General features: G+C 53.6%; 6 protein-coding genes across 6 annotated transcripts; 3 read left to right on the top strand and 3 right to left on the bottom strand.

Annotated features, from left to right (window-relative positions):
- Positions 1 to 6: 6 nt before the first annotated feature.
- Positions 7 to 586, bottom strand: MAM_01877 (Extracellular membrane protein, CFEM domain protein; the record flags this gene model as incomplete). The annotated part of the gene is made up of 2 exons (XM_040820676.1): positions 7 to 402; positions 500 to 586. 2 exons carry the CDS (start codon positions 584 to 586, stop codon positions 7 to 9), a joined length of 483 nt encoding a protein of 160 aa, XP_040681019.1.
- A 1,971-nt stretch (positions 587 to 2,557) lies between these two features.
- Positions 2,558 to 3,973, bottom strand: MAM_01876 (Protein phosphatase methylesterase, eukaryotic; the record flags this gene model as incomplete). Its single annotated transcript, XM_040820675.1, has 3 exons — positions 2,558 to 2,724; positions 2,810 to 3,636; positions 3,714 to 3,973. The coding sequence occupies 3 exons, from the start codon at positions 3,971 to 3,973 to the stop codon at positions 2,558 to 2,560; spliced, it is 1,254 nt and encodes a 417-aa protein (XP_040681018.1).
- A 9,479-nt stretch (positions 3,974 to 13,452) lies between these two features.
- On the top strand, positions 13,453 to 14,834 carry MAM_01875 (Fungal Zn binuclear cluster domain containing protein; the record flags this gene model as incomplete). The annotated part of the gene is made up of 4 exons (XM_040820674.1): positions 13,453 to 13,488; positions 13,549 to 13,759; positions 13,835 to 14,137; positions 14,200 to 14,834. The coding sequence occupies 4 exons, from the start codon at positions 13,453 to 13,455 to the stop codon at positions 14,832 to 14,834; spliced, it is 1,185 nt and encodes a 394-aa protein (XP_040681017.1).
- Positions 14,835 to 15,668: 834 nt separating this feature from the next.
- Positions 15,669 to 16,242, bottom strand: MAM_01874 (uncharacterized protein; the record flags this gene model as incomplete). The annotated part of the gene is made up of 3 exons (XM_040820673.1): positions 15,669 to 16,002; positions 16,084 to 16,151; positions 16,234 to 16,242. The coding sequence occupies 3 exons, from the start codon at positions 16,240 to 16,242 to the stop codon at positions 15,669 to 15,671; spliced, it is 411 nt and encodes a 136-aa protein (XP_040681016.1).
- Positions 16,243 to 18,901: 2,659 nt separating this feature from the next.
- On the top strand, positions 18,902 to 22,405 carry MAM_01873 (Zinc finger, C2H2; the record flags this gene model as incomplete). Its single annotated transcript, XM_040820672.1, has 1 exon — positions 18,902 to 22,405. The coding sequence occupies one exon, from the start codon at positions 18,902 to 18,904 to the stop codon at positions 22,403 to 22,405; it is 3,504 nt and encodes a 1,167-aa protein (XP_040681015.1).
- Positions 22,406 to 24,147: 1,742 nt separating this feature from the next.
- On the top strand, positions 24,148 to 25,066 carry MAM_01872 (uncharacterized protein; the record flags this gene model as incomplete). The annotated part of the gene is made up of 3 exons (XM_040820671.1): positions 24,148 to 24,203; positions 24,284 to 24,650; positions 24,707 to 25,066. The coding sequence occupies 3 exons, from the start codon at positions 24,148 to 24,150 to the stop codon at positions 25,064 to 25,066; spliced, it is 783 nt and encodes a 260-aa protein (XP_040681014.1).
- Between the last annotated feature and the right edge of the window lie 821 nt (positions 25,067 to 25,887).

Genomic DNA, 25,887 nt, shown 5'->3' with positions numbered 1-25,887 from the left:
GTAATTTCAGAGAGCGGCAGCGAAGGCCAGGGCAGCACCGACAAGGCCAACCGCGTTGCCAAAGGTAGGAGCAGCAGCAGCACCACCAGTGTGAGTGGCAGCGGCAGTGGCAGTGGCAGCAGTTCCGCTGCCAGTAGGGCTGGTGTTTTTCGTCTGGGTTGCGCCGGAGGGGGAGCCAGAGCCAGAAGGACAGACAAGCTGCTTGGGAGTGTCGACGCCGCTGGCAGCACACAGCTTGTTAGCGAAGTTGATGGTTGACTCGATTTCCGAGGGGCTGCAGCTCTTCTGGAGGCAGCAGGAGATGCCAGCAATGAAGTCCTTGTTTCCACAGACGCAACGAATGTCGGCAGCCTTGCAGCCCGCAATATTCGTCCCGTCAATGGCCGACGAGACGCAAGGTTGCTGTAACCAATGAGGTGTTAGCAACGTGAGCAAATAAAAAATAGTAATAATTGTTCAAGACGAGTCCGGTCTGGTTACACCAGGGGGGAAGTCGTACGGCGCATTGCGGAATCTTGTCGAGCTGATCGAGCTGCGCGGCTGCGAACGCGGCAGCGGCGGCTAGAATGATGAATGAGGATTTCATGGTAAGTATTTTTTAAGCGTCGCGACAGATAGCAAAGAAGGGGATCGAATCCTAGGTGTTTGAACAAGAGAGATGCGCAACGGACACGAGGTGGCGGGAGCGGGACAAGGTTTGAGGAGCAAAAGCGCAGCCGACAGGTTGCCGAAGACGAGAGACTTGATGGACCGGGGAGTACCCACTAGCTTAAGTACCTAGGTAAGTACCTACCGAGGTACCTGGTATCCAGGTACGGAGTGCTCCGTACGGAGCCCGTAGATCTACTCCGTGCTGACTGGCAACGAACAGGCTTGACTAAGGTACCGAGTACGGAGTATTCGGCCATCATTGGCAGGCGGCAGGCGGCTGACGTGGTGCCCCGTGTCGAGCGTCAACCAGGAAGGCCATGGCAACGTTCCAAATGCCAGTGCCAGCCATGCATCCGTTGAATGAAGGACTATCACCGGCATCCAAGTAATATTCATTTCAAATACGGGCGCAATGAGAGAGAGGCTTGCATTGGCGCCATGACATGGACGGGCGCTGGCGGCAGATCCATCGGGATCCTGGATCAAGTTGGTTGACGATCAAACTCGCTCCATCACTTGCCCCGCGTATGCTCCCAGTACCGAGTACCCAGAACTTAAGTGCGCTGCTTACCTCGGAGCATGTTAGCGTCATGTACAAGCTACCTGTGTACGGGCCAGCAAACTCCCCCAAGTGCCCCCTTTGTCCGCGAGACGGATGGAAAGAGGATCAGCCTCTTGGTCGACACGGCTTCAAGTGCCATGGGAATCGACCCCCAGGTTGCCCGTCAGACCTTGTTCAGCTGCCAGCTACTCGGCCAGCCGGTCAGCGCAACACAGTTGCGAGGTCAAAGCAACCAAGACTTGCGTTCATGATGGAGAACTTGTCGACCTGTTGACATGGGCGGCTGGGAGACTGCGGGGCCGCCCTTGCCGCCGAACATGTTTACTCGCACGCCAAGGCTGTGTCAAATGGATCGTGGAGACTTGGGAGTCAAGGGTCAGAGTCCAATCGGACGCTAACGGATAAATGGGACCAGTTTAAAAAAAAAAAAAAAAAAAAACTCCCAGGTTGCCCAGGTGCCTGAAGGAACGTACCTGCCAGGTACGAAGAAGTGTACTTTCGTCTCATGGGCCCAGGTGAGTTGCCTGCTTTGTAGCGCGAATATATTATAGTAACTATCACAGTAGCTTGACATGCAGGACAAGTCATTGCAGTGAACAAGATTAGGTCATCACCCCGCGTGATATTTGTCCGCGTTTCGGTGCACCCCCAGCCCTGCCAGTCATTACGTCATGTCGCCGGGGTGCGGATTCGGCATTGGCATTGGCACTGGCACTGCATTGCACGCACACCTGCCACCTGGAACAGTCGGACTGGCAGCCGACGGTGTTCGTGCCCGACAGGTAGTACGACGATCAATAGTATCCCCCATGGAACGAAGCTCATTCGCAAATCCGTCATTTCGCGCATTTATTCAGAGTCACGCACTAGCCGTCGGTGTTTGGATGCCCCAGGTATTAAAAGTGCCGGCTGCTGGCACAGCATTTCGCAGCTTCGCTTGAAGACCGTCAAATCCCTCCGCATATGATGGAATGAACGGTCCCCTGTTGATACCATTGACCCCCAGCTAAGCTTTGATCATCTCGGTCAAAGTATGGGTTCGGCCGTAAAGTAGTGCTATGTGCCAGTCCCGAAGGCAGGGAAGAAAGAAACTCCTCTTGGCTTCTTCTTGTACCTGCTGCTGGATAGATCTATGCTTCCACTAGAACGCGCCGGTTTCAGTTGCAGGAACGAGCGAGAGGTTTCGTTTCACGCAGTTCCAGTCATGAGGGCTTCGCCTCGGAGCTTGTTTCCTCGAACCGACCAAGGCGTTACTGCACAAGCAGCTTTGGTAGTCACACGCTGACACAGTGACATGTGGCCTCTGATGACTTTTTGTATTTTCAGCAACCACTTCCGCGGCCGTCACACTTTCTTGCCCTGTCTCAGTAAGTCGGATACTTTGGGCGGCAAAACAAGTGCGCTCCTGTCGTTTCGCCTATAAAAGTCCGCCAAAGAGATGGCGGTCTTTTCCGCAATGTCCTCGTGGATGAAGTGGCCAGCTTCTGGGAACACTTGTAGCGCATATTTGCCTATACCGTCGTCGTTATTAGCTCTTGTCACACTTTTCTGCTGCACGAAGAGCACAAGCAGCTCCGAACCCAAATTCGAGTTTACCTTGCATCTGACCAATCGTCAATTCTGTATCCAAGCGGTCGGTCCCTGCCAACAACAACAGTTTGCCGCCTTTTGCTTCCAGGAACTTCTTGCTCAGTCCCACAAACCAGTCCTCCCAGAAAGGCTGGGTGGTCGCCAGGTTGGTCCTCCATCTCCATGGTCTAGAGCCTTCCGCCGAATCCTCTCGTTTCAAAAGCGCGGGGACTGACGTTCTGGCCGATACGGAGCTTCGTATCGTACGTGACCGTATGTGCCAGTCGATTGCCATCTCGATGCTTGCGAACCCACTCGGTCTAGTAGAGAGGTAGGTCTGCATGCTCTGCAAGGCATCCATGGCTGAGCCTTCTACAACATCCAGAACAGCATATCCAAGTAGGCACGTGCCCAACTTGGCTGTAAAGGCCAGGTCTGTCACGACCGCGCCTCCCAGCGAATGACCAACCAGCATGATTTGGGGCATCTGGTGCCACCCCATCTGCTCCTTTGTGGATTGAATCATGAAGAACAAGTCAGCAGATAAGGTAGCCAGACGAAGGTCTAGCTCTGTGTCATCTGGCGACACCGTAGACCCATGGCCGCGGCAATCAATGGCAAGGATGCCCGCTGAAGGAAGCCGCTTCCGAATCTCGGAGCTCACCACAGCAAACGAAAGCGCTGACGAGCCGGCTCCGTGGTGCATGACAAACAGGGGACCATTGTCTACCGGAGACGTTAGATAGGCGTGAAAGGTAGCGACCACCCCTTGAGCATCGCCGCGTTGCATGTAAAGCTGCCTCTCAAAGTACGCCGTCCAGGGTATCGGTTCCAACGTCCTTCCTGTAGCGACACTAGTTTCAGTCAGCAAGGCATGGGTTGGCGTTGGAATACAGGATAGGCAGAGCGGCAGAATCAAATTCAATCACACCTTTGGGGGCGAGCAAACAATCGTTGGCTAGGTGTGGGAACAATGGTGCCAGTTGAAGACATTGACGAAGCCGAGGAGGAATCATCATCCACATGCTCTGGTAGCTCCGGGACCTGGTCTCCAGTCTGGTTCTCCTGGTCCGCCTGGTCCGTCTCCTCTGCCTCCTCCGCCTTCTTCTGCTCCTCCGCCTCCATCACCAAAAAGTGTTCCGGTACAAGAGCAAGCTTTGACTTAGCCCATGCTCGCTGCAGATCGCTCATGGCGGTTTGTCCTTGGTGACTCTCCCCGTTGTTGTACCCGCGGGGTTTGGGCTGGATGTCGTCGATATGTCTGGTATTGTAGAGGGGGGTTGTTGTCCCGCTGCGAATGACGTCTCTGGGGGGGTTGGGGGACTCTTGCGCCCGGACAGCCTTCAACCGCGCCCAGTCCGTTCACAAACGATCGTCGCTGGCTTGTTCGTTGACGTGCATCCATTCACGTCGCGAACTTTCCTGGGGTGGGGTTTCTCATTAATACTGTGCATAGCCCATCCAGCCCCGAGTATCAACACGGTGCGGGCGAAAATCTCCACTTGCGACAAATGGTTCCCTTGCCATGCCATCCAACTACCCTATACCACAAGCACCACCAGAACCGACAGTGTTCTTCCATCCCAAGGTTCCAGATATCTGTCCGTACTGGGTACATCATGAACACCAACGGCAGCCCAGGCTGATCAATACTGGCCCCAGCCTGTGCTCTGTGACCACCTAGAGCGTTGCTTGACCATGTCTCTCTACATACAAGTCAGTCAAGAAGCGCCTGGCTTGGCCCGCCATGACTGGCTTGCTTCGCCATAGACGCCTCGTCATTTGCAGGTCGCCGCGCGCAATGGTAGTACTAGCACTCTCCCTCCCCAGAGTTGTCTATTTGCATGTTCTATTGAGCTGCTGCGGAGTGATAATAGTACGGAGTAGGCTGACTGACATAGGGATTCTGACTCCTGTCTGTACCTCGAATCGACCGCCGTTGATGGCGAACAGAACCAACCTGCCAGGACAAGTGGTGCCCATGTTCCCGAGACGGGTAGTATGGTCCCTCAATTAGACACAGTTTGAGGGGCAATATAACGATGTACTATCATCACATTTGTTCCTGCAACCAAACCCCAGCACATATCCAAGACTAGCGTGGATGGGAGTTAAATGCCAGGAGCAGCCAGGGCCAATAGGAGAGCTTGCCTGATACCGCTGAGTCTATTCCACAGCAGATATGGCAGATGATAATACGCCGTGCCTTTTCCCGGGTGGTATGCTGCAGGTCAGTTCCAAGTTGACGCGACCTGCTGTGGCGGCATCACGGATTACCGAGCACCCAGGACCGATTGTTGAACTTCATCGCCATGTGATCACCGGACCAAACAGCCATGCACGACTTCACTTGTATCACTTGACGTGCGTTTGCGTTGCTGAACGAGAATACCGCAGCAATGTCTTGTCCTAGCGCCTTGGCGCTGGCACATCTGCCTCTCTCCCACCTCTTCCTATGTGGCGAAAACCAAATGCAGCCCAGCCTGACGACGACCGGGGCGTGTAATTTCTTTTTCAAAACATGTCCTCACTCACCGCAGTGAGAATCTCGTGTACAATGTCTCAAACAAACCATGGCTGTACAATGCGAACATACATGCCGGTATGTACTAGTAGCATGTTGACAGGCCCATGTACATGGTATGTTTACCACTGCCAGATGAGTGTTGGAAATGTTTCCATGCAGATCTAGGCGCGGGACGTGCTCCATACAGATGTTTTATATAAGGACATGAGTGAGACATTTTGGGTACCCAAACCACGCTTTTTGAGCGAGCGCCCGTTCATCGCGGCTAGAGCTTCGATTTTTTTCGTGACATTGCCTAGTGTGGAATTCCACATAGACACTCACAGTCAAAGTCCAGAGCATACCCAGGCACACCAAGGTAACAATCGGCACTATGCCAGGTTTTAGTGATGACCTGACGAAATCGTGAGTACCTATCAAGGAGACTTGTGTTTTTCCAAAACACACCAGACCGTTGACGGACAGAGGGTAGCTACGTGCGTATTGCCACGCCAAAGGTTAGGCCTTGGCATGTCGTGCAATATTGAAGCCCCCATATTGGTTCTCGTTGAGTCTTGACGATGTGTTTGTACTACGTTCTGACCAGATTCAATGGTCTCTAATCAATGGCAATGTGAATTTGGCTACCAATGAGGCGGCGTTTTTCTTCTTTCTACATCGACGGTGCTGGCGAGGGGGGCCCTGTGAAACATCAACCGACATGAGCAATGACCTCCCTGTGGTACCCTTCAAGGTGGTAAGGTAACCCTGACCAGTCTGGTTAACGGTCCAAGTTCTCAGCGGCTGAGTGTGGATTAGAGTGCAGATTCACAGCCAGCCTGTCGGATCAGACAGCTGCATCTGATATGAGGTGACGCTGGCGCGAAATGCTCCGACGGGTATGCCGCCTTTTTGGAGGAGATCCAAAAAGCTTTGTCGAGTGGTACCAGAATCATACTACCCCCAACACAGGAATGAAAGCGAGTCTTTTCCTGAGGACCGACCAAGACTTTTTGCATACATGCCGAACGAAAGCTGTGATAATGTGGCTCAGGGGAACACGCCAATACTGCCAAGACCGGTACAGAGAGACGGGTAGTGACGAATTGTTGGCGTAAAGTGGCATTTTGTTGACGATGTGGGCTACTGCTGGTAGGTTTGGCCTAAATTAGAATTAGGAGCTGATGAAGTGCTCTCCACACAACGCAAATTTCGTGTGTACTACATACATCGGGGCTAATCCTGGCATTCCCCAGGCGGCCATAGCTTGCTGTCGGTCGAAAGGCCCTTGAAGAACCGATAGGGCATTGTGTCTCGCACAGAGCTGACATATGTGTGGGCTGCTGCTACCTTTTGAGGCTGACGCAGCAGTACAGTCCGTCGTAGTGCCATCCAACATCCGTGACGAGGAGACCGGCTGGTTGGCTGATCTAGCAGTGAGGGACTAGTTGTAATTACCAGCCAGCCCTGCGCATCTGTGGGCTGCTGACAAGACTCCTGACGCTCGAGTCCTGACAGGTGGACAGGAGTCACAGGACATAGAGGCGAGACCAGCGGAGAATGCGCTTCAAAGCCATAGTCATCCCCATCGCCGCCAGTCAGGATATTGGGAGCGGAGTCTCTCCGGAGTGGATCTCATGCATGTCGTCAGAAATGGTCTGGATATTGACGATTCTAATTAGCGTGGAACGATCGAGGAGGCATTGCCTAGTCCTAGGAAACACACTGATGATAAGACGGATATTTGGAGTGATGAAATCAATCTTCTCCATCCTCTCCCCCCATGGAGACTTGCTGACTGGGGAACCATCCACGCCGCACGCCGCACGCCGCACGCCGCACGCCGCCTTCCGTTGTGGTACTGCACATACGGAGTATACCTTGGTGGTTAGCGTAACATGGAGTATGTACACATGCACTCCTAATAGAATGGTCCATCCGATACTACCGAGAGGCGAAAATGGTTTGCGTCGGCCTTGTTCTCCGCCTTTCTATCTTCTTACCGCTGCGTTGGGAGGCGCGGAAATCCTTTGCAATCATGCGAGCTTGAGAAGCAGCGCAAGCGCAGGGCTGGCAGGGATCAGCGGGCTTCATTTCATATGTCGGGCATTTTGCAGAGGAGACGTCGCAACGAATTCCAGGCTGGATGGATTTGCAGTGGAATATTCTAAAGTCGGCAAAGCCACTGGCTCCCAAGTCGACCTGGCATTTGTCGCTTGGGACAGCTGCGTGGCCACTCCGTACTTCATGACGGTCTGTCAGTCGGAGCAAAACAGCCAGTAAATCCTCGCCGCGCCAACTTGGCGGTGATAGTCACTGGCATGGATGGTGCCTCGAACGCTGTAGAACCAGACATCCGGAACGATCTGTGTTCCTGCTCTCAAAGGTCCAGGGATTAAGGGGCCTGTAAAAGCTGGGTGACGTGACCAGATATCTACCACGAGTGAACGACCGTCGGGTGGTGGTTCTCGAGAACAATCCAGGCAGCCACTGATAGAATCCGCATATGAATGCACTGCGGAATCGACTTGTATGACACTGATTGGCGTGCCTAGCTACTAATCTGTGCGTCGAGATATAAGGAAGGGTGTCCAGGTTGCTGAGGCGAGGCAGCTTCGGCTTCGGAGAATAAAACCAGCATCCTGGTTGGCATTGCCAAACCCCGTTCTCGCAGAAAAAGGCCGCAGCGCCACATATTATGATGTGGACTTCTCCATTCTCGCTTTGATAAATAGGTCGAGTGACGTTTCGACCTAGAATAGCCAAGTGCATCATGTATAGGCACGATGATGTTTCTCTGGCATCATAGACCAGGTCGTGCACGTATGCACAATACTACGCCGTAACGGTCGCGTTCTTCGTCCTCGAGAAGGTGGGCATATAATGAACCCTTGATATGAACAAGAGCTCAAGTTGCTGGTTCAAGTGGACACCCGTAAGGAATCCGACAAGGTTTGGCATACTCGAGTTATGCAACTCGCTCGCCTGGTTGGATCCATCCTCGGAGATGCGTCCACATACATGAAAGGCTGCATTTTGGGGGTCGCTGGAGTGGATCGACCGGTGTGAGCGTTTTTTCCGTACCATTGAAACCCACGAGCATCGTGTACCCTGCCTGGACGGGTAGGGCAATGACAGGCGAGACAAACGAGGCCGGCAAGGCAATGGTTGTTCCCTCAGCTGGGCAAGGTCGTCACTGATTCAGTTGCTGGGGCAGGACTGGACAACTGGCACAGCTTAGCAGCCAGAGTGATGAAGTGTACGGGGCATGTACCTGGGCAGTCCATGTATGTAGCATGTGCGGAGTGCATACAGAATGTTTAAACAGTTTGTGGAGGAGGCGTCGCTGCTGGTTCTTCAAGATCCACAGCAGAGAGTTGCTCATATTAGCGGACCTGTCAGGCATCGGAGGTCTGTCTCTCTCGTCTCATACAGCGGTTGGCGGCAGCGAAGTCAACGATCCGTCGAATCGTAGGAGCGGGCACAAGGCACAAGGTATCGATCGTCCCCAACTGCCTCCGCAGGGCATTTGGCATTTGATGCTTGGCACGACTGGCCTCTTTCGTGACCGTGGGTGGTGGCTGTACTCCCTCCACACGTACTCCGTACTCGGTACTCCGTAGCATCTGCCAGTGTTAGGAAAGCCCTTGGGCGCGGCGACCAAACATACGAGTCAACGAGTGAGAATGCTTGTAGCTGATAGCCGTGGCTTCAGGGAACACATGCGTCTGGCTCCGCGGATTCGCGCAGGCTAGCAAAAGAGCCCTTATAAGTTCGCCGCGTGGGGATGGAAGCTCACAAGGTTCCTAGCCGCACTCCTCTGTGCCGAGACCGAGACCTGTGCTAGCATTTCGGTAATATAGGTTAGGTTGTGTACATTGATATGGGGAACTATAATGGATAGAAAGAAGAAGGAGAAGAAGGAAATGGAGTGCCGGGTGGAGGGCGCAGAGTGCAGAGTGCAGAGTGCAGAGTGCAGGCTGCAGGCTGCAGGCTGCGGAGGGCAGACTACAGACGGGGAGCATGTACGTACAAAGCAGAGCCGTGAGCACCACGGTGTCTTTTTGGATTTGGAGATCATTCAAGGAAAAGTCGAAAAGGACGGTGTTTTGGATGGGGCTTAGGTTTTGGCTTTGGTGGGCTCGAGCATCCAAATCGACTGGTGCGTCAACTGTCTTTCTCCTCTCCACCTCCAGAGCAACTCTGACTGGCACTTGAGATTTCGCAAACACAACCACGCCGACGTTAGCGTTAGCGCATTACGGATGCCTTTCCCGGTTCTCCCGAACGTCTACTAGGACTTGGCTCTTCCTAATTTTTTTCCTTCACAGGACAGACAGTATGAGACGTATGAGACCAGATGACATCTGCGGCTAGTTGGGACCTGGTCGATGTGTTGTGCACCTGTGGCGTGGGCTCGTGGGCTCGTTGGACGCGGGACCCCCTTCCCCCCCTCCCGAGTCCAAAAACTGTGCCAATCGAGGCCCAAGTACGGAGTCATTGTCGTGCAACCTCCCCTGCCTGTCAGATCTCGGCCGAGGGGTGAGGAATTGCTGGTGATGGTCCGAAGTAATATGGCAAGTTGGCCCGCATTTGCTCCTTCAGCTGTCGAGGGAACCTCGATGCTCGATGCTTTTATCACAAAGACATTGTTGGCTCGCATAGGCCGCAGCTCTGCCGGCGCAGATGCAACTCAGCTTTCGTAGCCGCGATCTGGGTACAAGATATAATATGCCGGGCATGCTCGTGGCTCATTGAATCTACAGGGAAGAATCGTAGGCTGACGACGGAGTACTCTAATTTTAGGGCCAACGGAAACAGAGGCGTCGACTCTGGATTGGAAACCAGAGACAAATTCTGGTACTTCGGAAACCTCGTACGATGGTTTGTTGCAACCGGTCCCAATAGCCCTCAGTCAAACGCCGCCACTTGTCGAGGCAACATGGGGGTTCGACTGAAGTACTATCAGCGTTGTCTCAGCCTTGCAAGACGACCCTTATTATAAGCGCTTCATTGGAGGATGTGTTTGGAACTCTGTCTGGCAACCAGCAGCATATATTCTGTACGGCTACATTCCATGTCTCCCCCTCCCCCGCCCAAATGAGTCTCGGACTAGCCATCAACGGACACTCTGGAGAACAGCGGCGTGCGGACCGTGTGTTTGAAGGGTAAAGATGTCGCTCTGGCCTCAGTCACGCAGGAATGCGCCCCCCCCCAAGTCCACTACCCCTTGGACACATGAGCAAGATGGGGGATATGGCGACAGTGGTCGTCCAACTCTGCGTCAAGAAGCAAGATTAAATTTACCTTGTCCAGTCGGTACTAATTCGCCATGTCACCGACAGACGAGCAATCGCAAACTTACCTGCCACTATCGGCAACAGTCGAGCACCGCCCCATTCGTCTTTTATTATCATGCCCTGCCTGTCTCTTGACTAGAGAGAGGGCTGCCTCGTGTGGCAACCTTTCTCGAGACGCAACGGCTGTTGGCCAAGCCTTTCGGTGCTACCCTAACCAGGGTTAGTCCTCTGGGAATCAGTGACCCATTCAACGGCGCTAAGAAGCTGCTTGCATGCATGCAGCAAATTAAGACTTGACCTGGAGACTCAGGTACTGCTACTCCGTACTAGCCTGGAAATCGTGTAGCTGGAATAGCCGTGGCCGGACAGCCTGTGCCAGGCAAGGGACGAAGTCAGTGCTCACGCTGAGATGGTCGTGCTCGATTCCGGGCCTTCGCTCTAACAGACATGAGCCTGTCGGTATCGCTAGGACAAGGATTGTTTGGGCAACACCGTGGTTGAGAACAAGACCAAAATCATCGACAAAAAGCCCGGTCTGCTGTGGACCACCAACCACTCCCAAGGCGGCTAAGCAGTGATTGAAGCGATGTGAGAAATGGCAAGGCCGCAGGGTGCTTCCGAGGCGCCGTTGTTAGATTCCCGCCAGGATCCATCCAATTGACAAGCTCTTGATATGGTGAACAACATGGGAAGCAGCCTTTCGCAAACTGGAGCCGCCCAACGCATGGCCTGTTGGGGAAGATGTGGAACAAGAACAACTTCTGCACATCTTCATTCATCCCTACATGAATATCAATCATTGCCTGTGGCCGAGGTGTGTACATTGCCGATCCAGCGTACGACTGGGCCTATACTCGACCAGGCAGTCCCCGTCGGCCAACTGAGGTACTGTTCGATAATATGCGGTCATATAAGAGACATATCACGCTATATCGAAAGGTACAGCCGCGGTAACGGTGCAGATTGCGCCGATGCGCCGATGCGCCGTTGCCAGATGCAACAGTTCGTTTTGTCAAGTTTGTTGCCATCGTTCGTCTCCAGCCCCCAACTGTGTTCCAGTCCTTTTCTGGCTAGTGGAGGAGGTTTGGCACTTTGTGCTGGCACCGCAGAGAGATTGGCCACCAAGGGGCGAGGCTCAAAGTTTCTTGAAGCACTCTCGCGGGCAGCGAGCTGTCGTCCCTGCCCAAGGTTGCTGATGCTGGTGTTCGGTGTTCGGTGCTCGGTGCTCGTGCTCAAGCTCAAGATCAACTCATCCACCAGCACCCGTCTCGCACTAATACATGGATAGCCACGAACTACGACGGGAGTACGGAGCAAGCTTAATATGGATAGAGAGATGCTTCTAACCAGGGTCCACAAATACTCATCGGAAGTACCTCAACGGTCTCCACCAAGATACGCTGGGTATTCCTAGGATAGAACGAGATATACGGAAGTTCCATGTTCCATGTCTGAATGGCAGTCATGATTGTCAAATGTGGACGCAGAATGGACCTGCATACCGAAGGCAAGATTTAGAAAGACCAGACTCACTAGTCATATCGATTCGGACTGATTCTTACCGCCGGTCACTTGGCAGGGAACCTCACAATCTGTATTTCATTCCCGGGGGGGGCCATTTGTTGCTTCATTAAAAATATCTCTCGCCCCCGCCCAGCAGCAGAGTTCCATCAGAGAGTCAATACTTGCCGCCACTCGCAAGCTAGTAAACCTGGCCAAAGTGAGCTGAGGCACCAAGACGAGTGAGCAACCAAGGCGAGCAAGCAACTTATTCACCTGTGACCAACCTGCGACCTTGTCCTTTGTTTTCCTTCCCACTCACAAATATATTGGTCAGCCCATGTACTGGCTTTGGTTGACCATTGTCGTTGATCCGAATTGGCCTCCAAGACTTTGCATTTCCATGGTCCTACATGACAGGGCAAGATTTTCCAGCACTAATGGAATAGCAAGTGTTCCACTAGAAAAACCTGACTGAGAGTGACTGGCTACAGTCTGAGGTTTTCGTTGCCACCCCGGTACACGCCACGCCTTCAAAGTCCACAGGTGAGAAAAAGAAAGACAGTCGAAGGACGCTTAATAAGAGACATCCCGCCAATATTTCTCCTCCGAGCCTGGCACCAGCAAGTCACCGCCTTCCCTTCTGTCACCCATCAGAAATTTCGGAGCCGGGTGCTCCAGTAGCTGCATTACAACCCACTCAGCTCGTTCAGACGTGGTATAAGGGCGACTCGGCGACGCGGAAATAAAAGCAAGAAAGAAGACTGTTCTCCCGCAGTCCTTGTTGTCGTGGGCTGTTCCAGATCGGTGCCAGGTATATCGCAACACGCTTCCTCGGCTGTACCGCTGTCCCTTGGCACTGTTTCTGGGCAGCTCAGCGGACGTCCAAAACCAGTGCCGACTCATTCAGGACGTTCTGGGCTAATACAATAGGCGCTGTGGCTGGTTATGACGAGTCTTTTCACAATCTTTGGATTCCCTGTTTACTGTCGGTGGCCTCTACTGCCGTCATAATTCACCTCTCAAGATCACGGCAATCGTCGGCTGCATGCGTACGAACCGTCTTAAAGTATCAAATAATCTCGTCAGCGGTCACCTTGCGCTTTTCCCACGCTTCAGGCCTCCCAAGAGATTGGAACATTAGACCCGAATACGGACAAGGGGCCTGCGCGAAAGCTCCGGTGTTGCGAATCAATTCGGCCGTCTTGAGTACGCATACTGCGAGGTTCCTTCTATCAATCGCAACGGAACTTCAATTTATGGCCATTCTTGAATTGGGGAGATCGGATATTGGGTATTGAATTTGTAGGGGACCTCGGGCCACCGAAATTGTCAAGAAAGAATCAAGCCCTGGATGCTGAGCAATGGCCTATCACTTGACGCAGCCCTCAGAAGATCAGGTGAGTGTTGACTCCTCTCCACTGAATACTGGCCTAGGTAGCGACTTACTTCTTCTGCAGACACTTTTGTCTCGAAAGGAAAACCAGAAATCAAACATGGGGTCCCCAGAGAGGCCCAACAGCCCCAATGCCGTGCTCAAGAGGTCCTTCAGTACTCCGGATGCGGCGCGATTGCAGAAACAAGCAGCAGTCGACTCTCAAGGGCAGCATTCGTCTACTGGTGAGAAGAAGCGCAACAAGCTTGGTTACCACAGAACGTCCATTGCCTGCAGTATGTCTGATCCCTCGTCATCCCTCGTCAGTGGAAGGCCCATTCATCTCTCTTGTGCTGACGTGGACTCTGAAGGTCATTGTCGACGAAGAAAAATTCGATGTATTGCGTCGCCAGATGTCCCCAATCGGTGCGTCAATTGCATTCGGTTGAAGAAAGAATGCAGCTTCTATCCCGTTGATCAGCAGCCGGGAGCAGACGCACGAACCAAAGCACCGTCGCGGCAAGCAGGTGGCCCAAATGCGTCATCTGCTTCATCATCTCCGGCCGTTGGTACCGGAAGCCCGGCAGGAACACCATCATGTATGATAGCAAGCGGCGTCAACTTGTCAGGTTCCCAAGGAGCGAACGCCGACTATTTCCCCTCCGATGCTACTGGTAAGTACCCAATTGCTCGTAGAGGTCCCCGGACTTTCTCACTCATGCGCTTTATCATGCAGTCTCGCCCAATGGCATGCCTGCTGGCAGTCAGTACACTTTCGCAAATCAGCCGACTTCAGGTTGGGTATCAACGGATATGAGCTCGACCGGCGTTTCGAAACCCGAGGAGATGGCAATGCCATGGCATGCGTATCCAACAGAGTCGCCCATCAGTGGCCAGTTCTCTCCCTACACGCAGACATCCTCTGCTTCAATACCTTGGACGTCTGGAACCTCAGAGGCCGGGTCGCACGACGAAATGGCATGGGGAGAGTTTCCAACACCAATGAGATCGCTATCATACAGCGGCGAAAGCAGCGGGAGCCACCCGCAAGTTCCTTTCATCCAAATGACTCAAGCACAAGGATACGAACGCCGGCAATCCAATTTTCCCGATGCGTATCCGCCCTTTCCGACAACCGTGGCTGGGGGCAATCCGATGACTGGCGTATGCACCGCAACCCAGGTGCTACCCGGGGCAACATTTGCACCAGGTGTGAGTCCGTGGCAGTCGCAACAACTTCTGGCGTCTCAAGGTTCAACTTCGGATTGGCAGTATGGCACACCAGATGGTAATCAAGCAATATTGATGGAGGATCAACGGATGACACCAGGGGTCACACAAGCTCCATCCGGTGTATATTACTCCACCTAAGTTTGATTTGATGGAATCGACCATTGATGTTAGAGCTACGACAATGACCTGAAATTGGTGGCATACTCCTTGAAATGCGGATTCCATACTCTGCCAGTAACTACTTCGCGCGTTGCACTCGTTGTTTACGACTGGTGTTCAGGCACGTGTGCCTCGACGGGCAGTCGCGACAAACATGTACCCATGGATCCACGACAAAAGACTCTCAGAAATGAAGACAACGGTTAAATACTAGCTGAGTGCTGTTTGGAAACATCCGATCGTTCCTGCCAAGGAAGAAAATATGATACCTGTCGACCGGACGATGGAAGCTTGCAGCACTGTCACGAATTGATTCATCGCCTCATGAATGCACCGTTTATGTTCTGGCGAAGGGGATGACGAAATGTTTCACGCCTATAGAGCTTCGGAATGAAAAGATTTTCTCGTAAGCAAGGAGAAGAATCCAAGGGACAATTTGGTCGAGGGGAGACTGATGGAATGCGCATTTTGGCCTGAGTGGGGACCGACCCGGGCGGGTTGATATTGGCGATCTACTGCTTGATTTATTCGCGTGAATGGCCTTGGAATTATACACATCACATTTCACGGAACAAGCGCTCAGGTTTGATGTTTAGAAATTTTTCTGGAGTAGAAATCATTCAAACGGCGTTGGGTCACTATTGAAAGGATACATGCATATACAATAGTCGATAGGGGAAAATATACATTGTACCAACGGTGTGATCCTTTGTTTCGCCGCCCGATGTTTCACACGGATCGAGGTACAGTACGTCATTCTTCAAGTTGAAACAACATGGGGTCCAGGACCAACGAAGCCGCATGAAGACGTGGTCATGAAACCAAGCGCCAGGTCAGCACAAAAAGGGTGGTGTAGGCCCCTAAGCTCAGCGCCGTCATGAGCAAGACCGTATCACCGCTAGTTTTGAACTTTCTGTGAATGGTGCCACCAGAGGATTCAGCAGTGAAGAACTGCCGATTGCCCTGATAGCGTCGGTACGCGGCCACGAGCAACACGGCCACGCCGTACACGGCAAACAGAGCACCAATGGCGTAGAACTCCTCGGTGAAAATCTTGACAATGACCAGCGCAAAGGAGAATTGCCCGAGAGCAGTACGCACGTAGGCGCCTTCAAAGGTGCGTTGCGCCGCGCGGATTTCCACAAGCCTGAGGCGTTTGACGATGTGCCGATTAGTCTTGTCCTGGCCAGGACTGGAGGGAGGGGCGGTACGGAGTATCGTGACTCACTCCTGAGAAGTCAGGACCACGGATCGCGCTCTGTGAAGGCGCAGGTGGAGGTGTTCCTCGGGGTGTGGCTGCACGAGCCCAGTGGTCCAGTGGCAATCAATCAGTCGGTTCTGTGATAACGTGGGCTCGTGCCAGCAGGACCAGTCTTACGTGGAACATGGTTGTGTAACTTGGGTTGTGTTGTGCCTAATATGAGGCCACGCTCGTTCCTGCATGCTTTCGTTCCTGCGAAGAATTACGTGCCGGCGGGGACATGTCGTGGGCGAGCAAGGTGCCACAGCAGGTGCCGGCGCCGGGGCGATGATCGCAGTCCAGATGTTATTGTAGGGGTACGGAGTAGCAAATGTCGCCGGGCTGGTTTTCTGAATCCTCATGGCTCATGGTGTGAGGTCGGCGGTTGGCACGGAGGTTATGACGTGAGGGGGAGGGGTGGCCGATTTAGGTCTAGCGCGATTTCTTCGGACAACCATCACGTGGCCGAACGGTCGCATAGTGCCTGATATTTCGGCATCACAGAGGAGACACGGACAGTTAAGTTACTCGGTCGATCAAGATTGGGATGAGACGTAGCGATTGACTCGCGGTATGCAACCTTGATAAAAAAAAACAGAACGTCTCGGGCAATCTAAAGCACAGCTTTGAGGGGTCCAGGCAACGAAATTGACGAACCGCGGATGGAAACAATTCCGAATTGATCGCGGACGTGCGGGATACTGCACAGAGAACAGAGACACCACCGTGATACCGAGTACAAGATAACGTTACAAGCTACTAGAGGCTGGTGGAACCCTTTCCGGGCTGCGCCTTTGCCTTGGATGGCTTAGATCCAAGGGCCTGCCCGGCCCTGACCCTGAGCCATGGCGACTGCTCGGCACGCGCCGTTAGGGCTGGACCCATGGAAGTTGGAGCACTATCATTACTACTACTACGACCCTCATCAGTCCATGTGCCCCGAGGGCTTCGGATGTCGCCAAGAAACACAAGATCAAGACACGTCACACGCCTCCGTCCGTATAGACCTTGGGGGCCAAACAAAAAGACTGCTCACTTCTTCTCAAGTGGGAGCGAGCGCAAGTCGTTCGACGTCTCGCGTAGGCGGTGCAACACGACGCAATGGTGGGGTGGTCTCCCTCAATTTCGATTCTCAGCCGCGAGAACCCATCTTTGTCTTTCCCCTTTGCCCATGACGCTGAGCTGAGCATCATTATACTTGCCTTGGCCAGACGCTCCTCGCCTTGCATATTGAGATGAGGGAGGGTTCTACGGAGCGGTACTTCCGACTTGGGCATCACGCACAACCTGCCGCCGAGGGGAGACTCTGACCATGACGACTAAAAGATGCCGGCTTGCTTTGGCCACTCCGCAATACCAGTCGCGGCAGCGGGAATCCTTGCAAGTTTCATCATTATCACATTCAATGACGCTACTATGTAATCCCACAACATAAAAGGCGCCTTTACGATCTCGGAGCGACTTGCCAGGACCGCTTGGCGGAACTTGAGTCCATACATACTACTTGAACCAAGGTATATATGACGGGGAGGGGAGGTCGTCGCTCAAACCTTAGCCAGCCCGGAGGGTGGATGTGGCTGACACTGCTGGGGTCGAAGGACAAGACACCCTTTGGCGGTTGCACAAAGGAAACTCACTAGAAGCAACTGCTGCTCGTGAGGCGTTCTAAAGTCGGGCGAGGCTGATTGTGCCAGACTCAGCCCCATGGCTTGACGGATGAAGCCACTTGAGTCACTGCTCCCACAGGTGTTGAATTGGGAACGAGATACACACTCGTCAGTCACTGAGCAGAGTTGATGCCTCCAGGCCCTACGGCAACGGGGATGAGACAGTCGTCTTGCCTGGGAAAAGGGGTCGAGAAAGCCGAGTTGGGGCTGGCTACCGAAGCATCTCGACACGAAGCTAACGAGTGGACGAGAAGGAGACTGACTACCTTGTGCCAAGACTCGATGTCCTATCCTGGTCCATCCACGGAATATGCCAGTGGATGACCACCTTGCTCTGAGAGGGGAACAGATGGCTGAGTTGGCTGTTGGAGATGATGGTGGGGACCGACGCGGTGTGACCACCTGGCTCAAAGGCTGAATTGGAAGATGGCGAGTTTCTTCTACTGTATTGACAAAGACAGACAGATGCTTGCGATGGGAAGTTGAGAGAGTCCATATACTGACTAGACGACCCAGTGAGCGGATAGAGCTGATGCCGCAGATTATCAAGGACAAGTGAAGAAAGCGGCGGTCGGCAGCTGCGACTTATTACATAAGTTAACTGCTGGGTACTTGCACTTGAGCATCTACCATCTCCCCCAGCGCGGCCAGCACTTTCCTCGTACGGAACCTGGGCCGGTTCTCGATTAGTTACGAGGTACTTAAGTACGTACTTAAGTAGGATGTACTACTTCACCTCAGCCCTCAAGCCCGCACAGTCCATCATTGACACCTTCTTCCCTCGACACACACTCACCTCTGCTTTGAAGCGCATACCACATATCGCGCTCGTGAGGTCTCTCGACTGCCGCCCGCGCTTTGCTCCAGCCAGCTGGGCTAGAGACGCCGTTTCCCTCATGACCCTTTTCCATGACCTGTTCATTGCAACCACTAGCTAGGACTGGCCTCTCAACATCGAAGCGATTGCCGTCGGCGCAGCCAGGAACATGACACCCTGCTGGTGACTTCTTCCACGCCAGACTGAACACCAGTAGCTCGCAGGGTCACCTTGACAATCGGAGCTGCGCCTTTCTGCCTTGCACTTGGCAATACCCTCTGCTGGTGCTCGCCGGGGCGACTGGGCCTCTTGCTCCGCCATCATGGCTTCAAGCTTTGCTGAGGCACCTGCACCCTGGCAAAGCCAGGTCTCTGAACCCCGTGCTACTCATCAATCTTCAGATGCGAACCGACAAGAAGGCCTATCTCGCGGAACGGATCCTTTGGGCTTGTCGCGCCGTCCAAACGAAGCCGTGTCCGTGGCCCCTCCTGCCCAACATATTGAGACGCCTGCTGGTTCGAATGCGACTCTGAGTCACCATCAGTCCGGCGACCTCAGCGACCTCGACGACGACCCGTTCTTTGGTGCCGACTTTGACACTATTGACCCGGCGACGCCTTCATTTTTGGACGAGGGCACGTGGGATCAGACCACCTTGTCTGCCAACAATCCTACAATATCCGCCTCCCACCATGAAACAGCAGTAGACGGCGCCTCGTATCCCCTGACGCCCTCACGCACCGCCTCTTTGCACGCGACACCGCTTGCAAGTGATCCCAAGCATCTGGCTAGGATCGCAACTTCCGAGACGTTCCCGGATTCCATCTCGCCACAACAGCTCCAGCGGTCCTTCAAGCCAAATCCCATCCTTGTCACCTCATCAACGCTTACCCCAAGTCACAGCAGTAGTAATCGGACAAGCGAGGACGGTCTTGTACCGGCTCCTGCGGCTATGCATCCCCAGAGTCCAAGAGTGACCATCTCACTCTGGGACAAGGATGATGACGCTCCCATTCATGCTGTCGAGCGTACGTTAGAAGACAACTCGAGGACGGTCTATGGGGGCATCTGCTCCGCAGGTGACCTCATATATGCCGCTCAAGATCGAAATTTCATGCCTGGCAATAGATATTCCTCGGAATGCTGGCAACATGAGCCTGGATCAAGACGAGCAGGGCTTGATCCCAGCCGTCGTCCATCTGACGATATACTCAGCATCAATGAGATTGTTTCCAAAAGGGAAAATGCCCAACGCAATCAAGAAGTCGGGCGGTGGTTGTCAGATAATCCTGATGACATGCTCGTTCCACGGGAGAAAACTGCGGACGAAATGCGAGCCATTGACGCCATGGTGCACGGAGACGATGAGATCCCTTTCGGACAACACACTGAAAACCGATTCAAGGAAGGGATGACGATTCTTGGCGGCAGTGGAGGCGACATGTCTGATGTTGATCGGAGAATTCTTCTCTCCAGTCGAAATTTCGGAGACGGGCCTGTCCTTCATGAGATCCAAATGGGAGAGCCAGGGAGATTCCAACCAGAATCATCACAGGCCGCCATTGCCAGATTCGAGAGCATGTGCCGAGACAATGATTCCATTATCTCGAGATCCGCAACTTGGGGCACTCGTCGGCGAAGTTTCCCCAGTCTTGTTGACGTCGAAGGTGTAACCAGCGGGAATTTCTTGAAGAAGTTGTCCATCAGCCGCGGCAACGGAGAGAAGACTAGCAAACCAGGCAGCTTCCTCAGGGATCTTCGAGGCCTTGTAAGACGTACCAGCACCAACCAACTGCGGAAGCGATCGCGAAGTCGCTCTCGTGGTCAATGTGATGGTCTGGCGGAGTCAGCAGTTAACGAAGGAGCTGAACGACACATCAAACGCGAGAGCACGCCGCACTTGTCGCCCCCCCTAGGATCAGCTGGCAGTGGCAAGAAAGTGGCCCCCAGCATTAACACTACCTTGGCATCCATGAGCCAAAATTTTGCGTCCATGTGGACAGGTCATGCCAGAAGTGGCTCTGTCAGCGGATCGTCTCCAGTGACCTCACCCAGAGCGTCCGTTGGTGGTCTTGGCGTCAAGAATTCACTCCGAAGACCTCGGAGTAAATCTGAGATTCCCAAGCCCACAGGCGGTGTACCTGATCTCGAAGGCGCATCAAGTCTCGTCGACATGTGGCGCAAGTCTGGTGGCCCTCCGGTGGCGCCGGTTGGCAGTGTTAGTCAAGCCCACGTTGCCGATGACGACGATGATGACGATGACGACGACCCTTGCGAAGATAATGATATAAGGAGGACGAACCCGCATCTAATTGACGAAATTACGCCAAACTTTACTGGATTTCAACAACATGTGATTCTGTTGAACCCGGCATTGGAGAACCAACATGGGTATTTGGTGGAGCGCATTGCTCAGCACCAAAATATCAGATTCAGACAGTTGCTCAGCGCCAGGGTTAAGCACCTGAACCTGGGCGCCAATTGCTCTTCCGGCTCCTTGTGCATGGCACTCGGCGGATCCGCAATTATTCTTGATCGGAAGGGTAGTAGTACCAAGTTGTTGGATCCTCTGTCGGCTAGAATGGATGAGGAGGAGGGCGTGCCAACAGAGGGCACCATCAACCAAGAAAGCTTTCCGCAGGATATTCCCATGCCACCAACTCAGTATCTACCTGCAGAGTTCGAGTGTCAGCTTTGCTATCAGAGGAAACAATTTCAGAAACCATCTGACTGGACAAAGCACGTGCACGAGGATGTACAACCATTTACGTGCACTTGGGACAAGTGTCGAGACCCGAAATGCTTCAAACGCAAAGCCGATTGGGTCCGACATGAGAATGAAGGCCACAGGCATCTAGAATGGTGGACATGCGATGTTGACGACTGTCGACATACCTGCTACCGCCGAGACAACTTCCTTCATCATTTAGTGCGCGAGCATAAGTTCTTGGAGCCCAAAGTAAAGACGAAAGCTGCCATGAAGCGTGCTGGGGCCACGGATCCAACATGGCAAAAGGTCGAACAGTGTCATAACGAGACAACGAGCCGACCACAAGATGAGCCATGCCGATTCTGCGGCAAAGTCTTTCCGACTTGGAAGAAGCTGATCGTTCACCTGGCCAAGCATATGGAGCAGATTTCCCTCCCCGTCCTGCGGCTTGTGGCCGCCAAGGCGATGGAATTTGTTGCTGACACCATCAGTCCAATTCAGGACCCTCCGCAAACACAAGCAATCCCCTTGCCCATGACACAGGCCGCGACTCCATCACGGTTCCTCGGTGGACAACAGATTCAGCCGCAGCACAGCTACAGCCCCCCGAATTTGGGATTCCAGTCGCCAAGCCCCTGCTTATATTCTGTCGTAGCAGCTGGACAAGTCCACCAACAACAGCCCCATCTACCACAGTCTGAACATACCGGACCGAGTCTTCCGTCTGACATGGGCGTGGAGCAACTGAATCAGGGTTACGGCACGGTTAAGCGACTGCAGAAGATGCAGGGAAACCAAGGCGGAAGCCACTTGGCGTCAAACAGAGACTTCGCTACCATGCCAGAAACCGATGTAGAGCCGTTTCCGCAACTGAGCATGACTGCTCTTGGACTGCAAAACGCGCATCTAGGAGGCCGGCTTGGTGGGCAAATGAGCTTCGACCCAACGATGGATCCGTCCAGCGCGAACGGGAGTCCCTTCAGTGGGCATGAGTCACTGTCGACATATTCTCACTCGCCGCAGACGGACGCGTCAACTAATAACCGAGGCCAGCGGTATAGTCAGCACCAACAGCGACGGCAGCACCATTGTGACGAGCGGCCACTTTTTTCCTGAATTTCTATCAGCTTGTCGTCCCAGGAAAGAGCTGACGTGGTTCAGGCGGCCATTGAATATTGCACTTTTCTTCTCATTTGAGTGACTAATAACTCTCGGTCATTTCACAACTGGACATGGTTTCTAGCCCCTTTGTCCAGCATTCGCCATATGTCAGAATGGCGCAGCTGAAACGTGTGGCTGGCAGGCGTTGGATTTTCAAGGCAGATGGGCTGTACTGTAGTACAACCAATGGCGTCGGAGCCATTCTGAGCAAGAGGACTTGCATAGTCTGGACAATGGACATCCAATAAATAGCATGGATGGATGCGTGCAAGACGCGTTCCTAAAGAGATGAGTTGACCTTGGCGGGTTATCGCCGCGGTTGACAGTGTTGACTGATAGATATCCTTGATCTGGGTGCGTATAGATTTGGGCAAATGCAGCCTCAACCGGGGGTTCACGTAGCGCCTGCTGAATGTTTATCTCGTGGGACCCACATGGAAGCGTACCCGGGACATGATGGATCATGAAAGATGTTTCTCTTGGTTGACGCGTGTGCAAGGGGGAGGAAATCGGAGGTCGTTTCATTTTTTTAATTTTTTTAATTCTTTCCTTTTTGCCTTTTTTCACCCCTTCTTCTCCCTTGATGACCGGTAGGACGGGCACGGGAGTCCGGCAATGCGTGGCTGCGAGGCAGGGGGGAAGCCTGGGTGGAATGTCGTCAACTGGTAGAGACTGCCAGGCGCGCAGTGGGTACCGCGATCTACAACCATCACCCGTGCGTGCTCCGTAGACATGTAGGTACCTCAAGTACCGAAGTAGGTAGGTCTGCAGCGTTGGGCTGTCTCCGTTTGTGCAGGCTTTTTTTCCTTGTCCGCTCTGCCGCTCTGCCTCTCTGCCTCTCTGCCTCTCTGCCTCTCTGCCTCTCTGCGCCTCTTTTACCCTTCTTGTTCCCCGGCAAGAATGAGATTGGGGCACTGCCGCGTGGCAAGACGGGGCCCGGCCCGGCAGTTTGTCGCAGCCGCGAGCGAGCCTGCCCCGAGCAGATTATGGCGTGGGATCGTGCACGACTTGTCGCGGCCGGGATGGCGTCTAAAAGTAGGCAATGTGCCGCTCATTGCCCACCTGCCTACTTAAGTACCTGCTTGTCTGCCCAAGTGCCTACCTACAATACTCAAGTCAGTCAGCAGTTGCTAGGGAAGAACGGCCAGGAAAGGCGGCAAGCCTCGAGTCACGCCGGGCACTCGGTACGGAGGACACGAAAACGAAATCTCTGACAACTCGTGCGTACAACAGTATCCGCTCTGCTCGGTACGGAGTAGGTGTGGCGACTTTGCATTGGAGTCGTTTTTGCTTGGACAGACCAGACACTCCCTAGTACCTACGGAGTGCTGAGTAGCACAAGCACTACTCCGTAGTACGGAGTACTACTACTCGCGTCACGACGACGACGGCGGTTTGTTTGGGCGGCAGCAAGGAGGGCTAGAAGCGAGAGCAGCCTTGTGTTGTTGGTCATGGGGGTAGGAAAAGTCGAGACGTTTGTTGTTCAACGATGCATACGCGCAGCCCGGCATTGACGACCACGTGAAACTCTGGGTCGAGTCGACGATGCATAATAGCACTACGGAGTAGTATGACTAGTATGGACTGACTGACAGGAGTCTGTGCCGCGAACAAAGCACACGTCATCCCATCTCGAGGCCTGGAGGGCAGGCCAGCATCGGAAGCTCCATTACCCCAGCAACTCGGTGGCCGTCCACATGACGCTCGGCTTCGGCGAGACGTTCGTCTACCTCAATCTCCTGTACTACGTGAGGTAAGAATCCCCTTCCCACAGCGGTAGCGGTCGACGGGGCTCCCAACTTGCCGCCGCCGCCCCTGCTTACGCCTTGTCAGCACCCTCATGCTTCACCGCGAGTACTTCCCCTTCCTGCCGACCCCGGAGTCGGAGCCACGGGGTCCAGTCGACCAGCCCATGCTGGGGGCGCCCGCCCCCGAGGGCTGGTGGGACGACAGCTCCCGACTCCTCTTCGGCGCGGCAGAGCACATCGCCGCCATTCTACACGAGGCCTCCGAGTGTGGCGTGCATCTCATGACGCCCTTTGCCGGGTTCTGCGCATTCTCAGCCGGCTACCTCAACCTCTACGTGGCGAAATACCCCCGAATGAACCTGGGCCGCAGCCCGCGAGCAAGCGACTGTCTCAAAATGTGTCTCGACTACCTGGAAAAGTTTCGACTTGTCTGGAAAATCGCCGACGGATGGGTAAGCCGCCCGCAAGCATGACACGACCGTGGCCACCGTTGCGCTAACATTGAGAGGGCGGCACGCGCAAGATCAAAACGATACACCATGCATCCGTGCTCTACGAGCGAGCAACCGAGGACCGGACACGATACCAGGGGCGCACACGAGCAGACTTTGATACTCTACACCAGTCTGTCCACGAGTTCCGTGTCGTGGATAGATCCGACGCGCATACTCGGGAGATTCGGGGCGCGGAGCGGCCCTCGGCGCAGGCGACTTGGCCGGTTCAAGGGCACGAGCACGAGCACGAGCACGAGCACGAGCTCGACACTAATACCTTGTTGAACCAGCTTTTCGCGGAAGTCAGCAATAACCTCGACGAGCAGGGGGCCTGGTCTCAATGGTGGCCGGCGATTGATCAGGTGGATCTTTAATGAGCTGCGTAATTACATCCGGGGTTTTTTTTTTCGTTGAAGCTTCCAATGAATGAGTGACGACCTTTGATTTTTTTGATTTTTTTTTTAAAAAGGGCTGTAATATCTGGTTTTCTATACATGTCCTATTTTTATTTCCCGGTCTAGAAAAACAGTCAACAGATAATGCACCTCTTCATATGGCTCCCCTCCCGTCACCGCCAACAAATGCATACCTGTCGCGTCAACCATTCGCCGTTTCTCCTTCCAATCACGCCTTTGCAAAGACCTTTCTCGAGTTCATCAGGCGAACAGCAAGCATAAAGAGCATGCCGACAAAAGGCGCCACAACCACGCCAAGAGGACGTTTTTTGAAGCAGCTAAAAAGGCACGTAAATGGCGTCTGGATTCTGTACTAGATCTACTAGAAATTTGGGACGAGAAGGGTGTACATTATAGGCGAAGAGGTTAATAGCGTTATTAGGTTGAAAATTGGCCCGCCTTGGTGTCCGGCCCGCCTTGCTGTCGAGCACCACCTTTGGTGGTGAGGGCTTTTGCTAGCCGAACCACATAAAGTGGGGCGGGCACGATTAGAGTTTTTTCACCTTCCGGATGATAGATCCACTACTCCGTCCTCCGAGTCCGTACACTGTGAGAGAAACCGACTCATGCGTACATGACATGACACGAACAAAAGCTTCAATTGTCGTCTGGGGTGACCGAGTACTCCCGAGTCCCTGGACAATCTCGGTCTTTCTGTATCGCTTCCTCGAATGGACCCCAGAATGCTCTCGATCCCCGTCTCGTTTTATTACCGCTCAAAACCTCGGCCAATGGACAGG

Source organism: Metarhizium album, assembly GCF_000804445.1.
Source record: "Metarhizium album ARSEF 1941 chromosome Unknown scaffold_3, whole genome shotgun sequence".
NCBI classification, from domain to species: domain Eukaryota; kingdom Fungi; phylum Ascomycota; class Sordariomycetes; order Hypocreales; family Clavicipitaceae; genus Metarhizium; species Metarhizium album.
The sequence above is the reverse complement of the archived record's forward strand: the minus strand, read 5'-3'. Positions and strand labels throughout refer to the sequence as shown.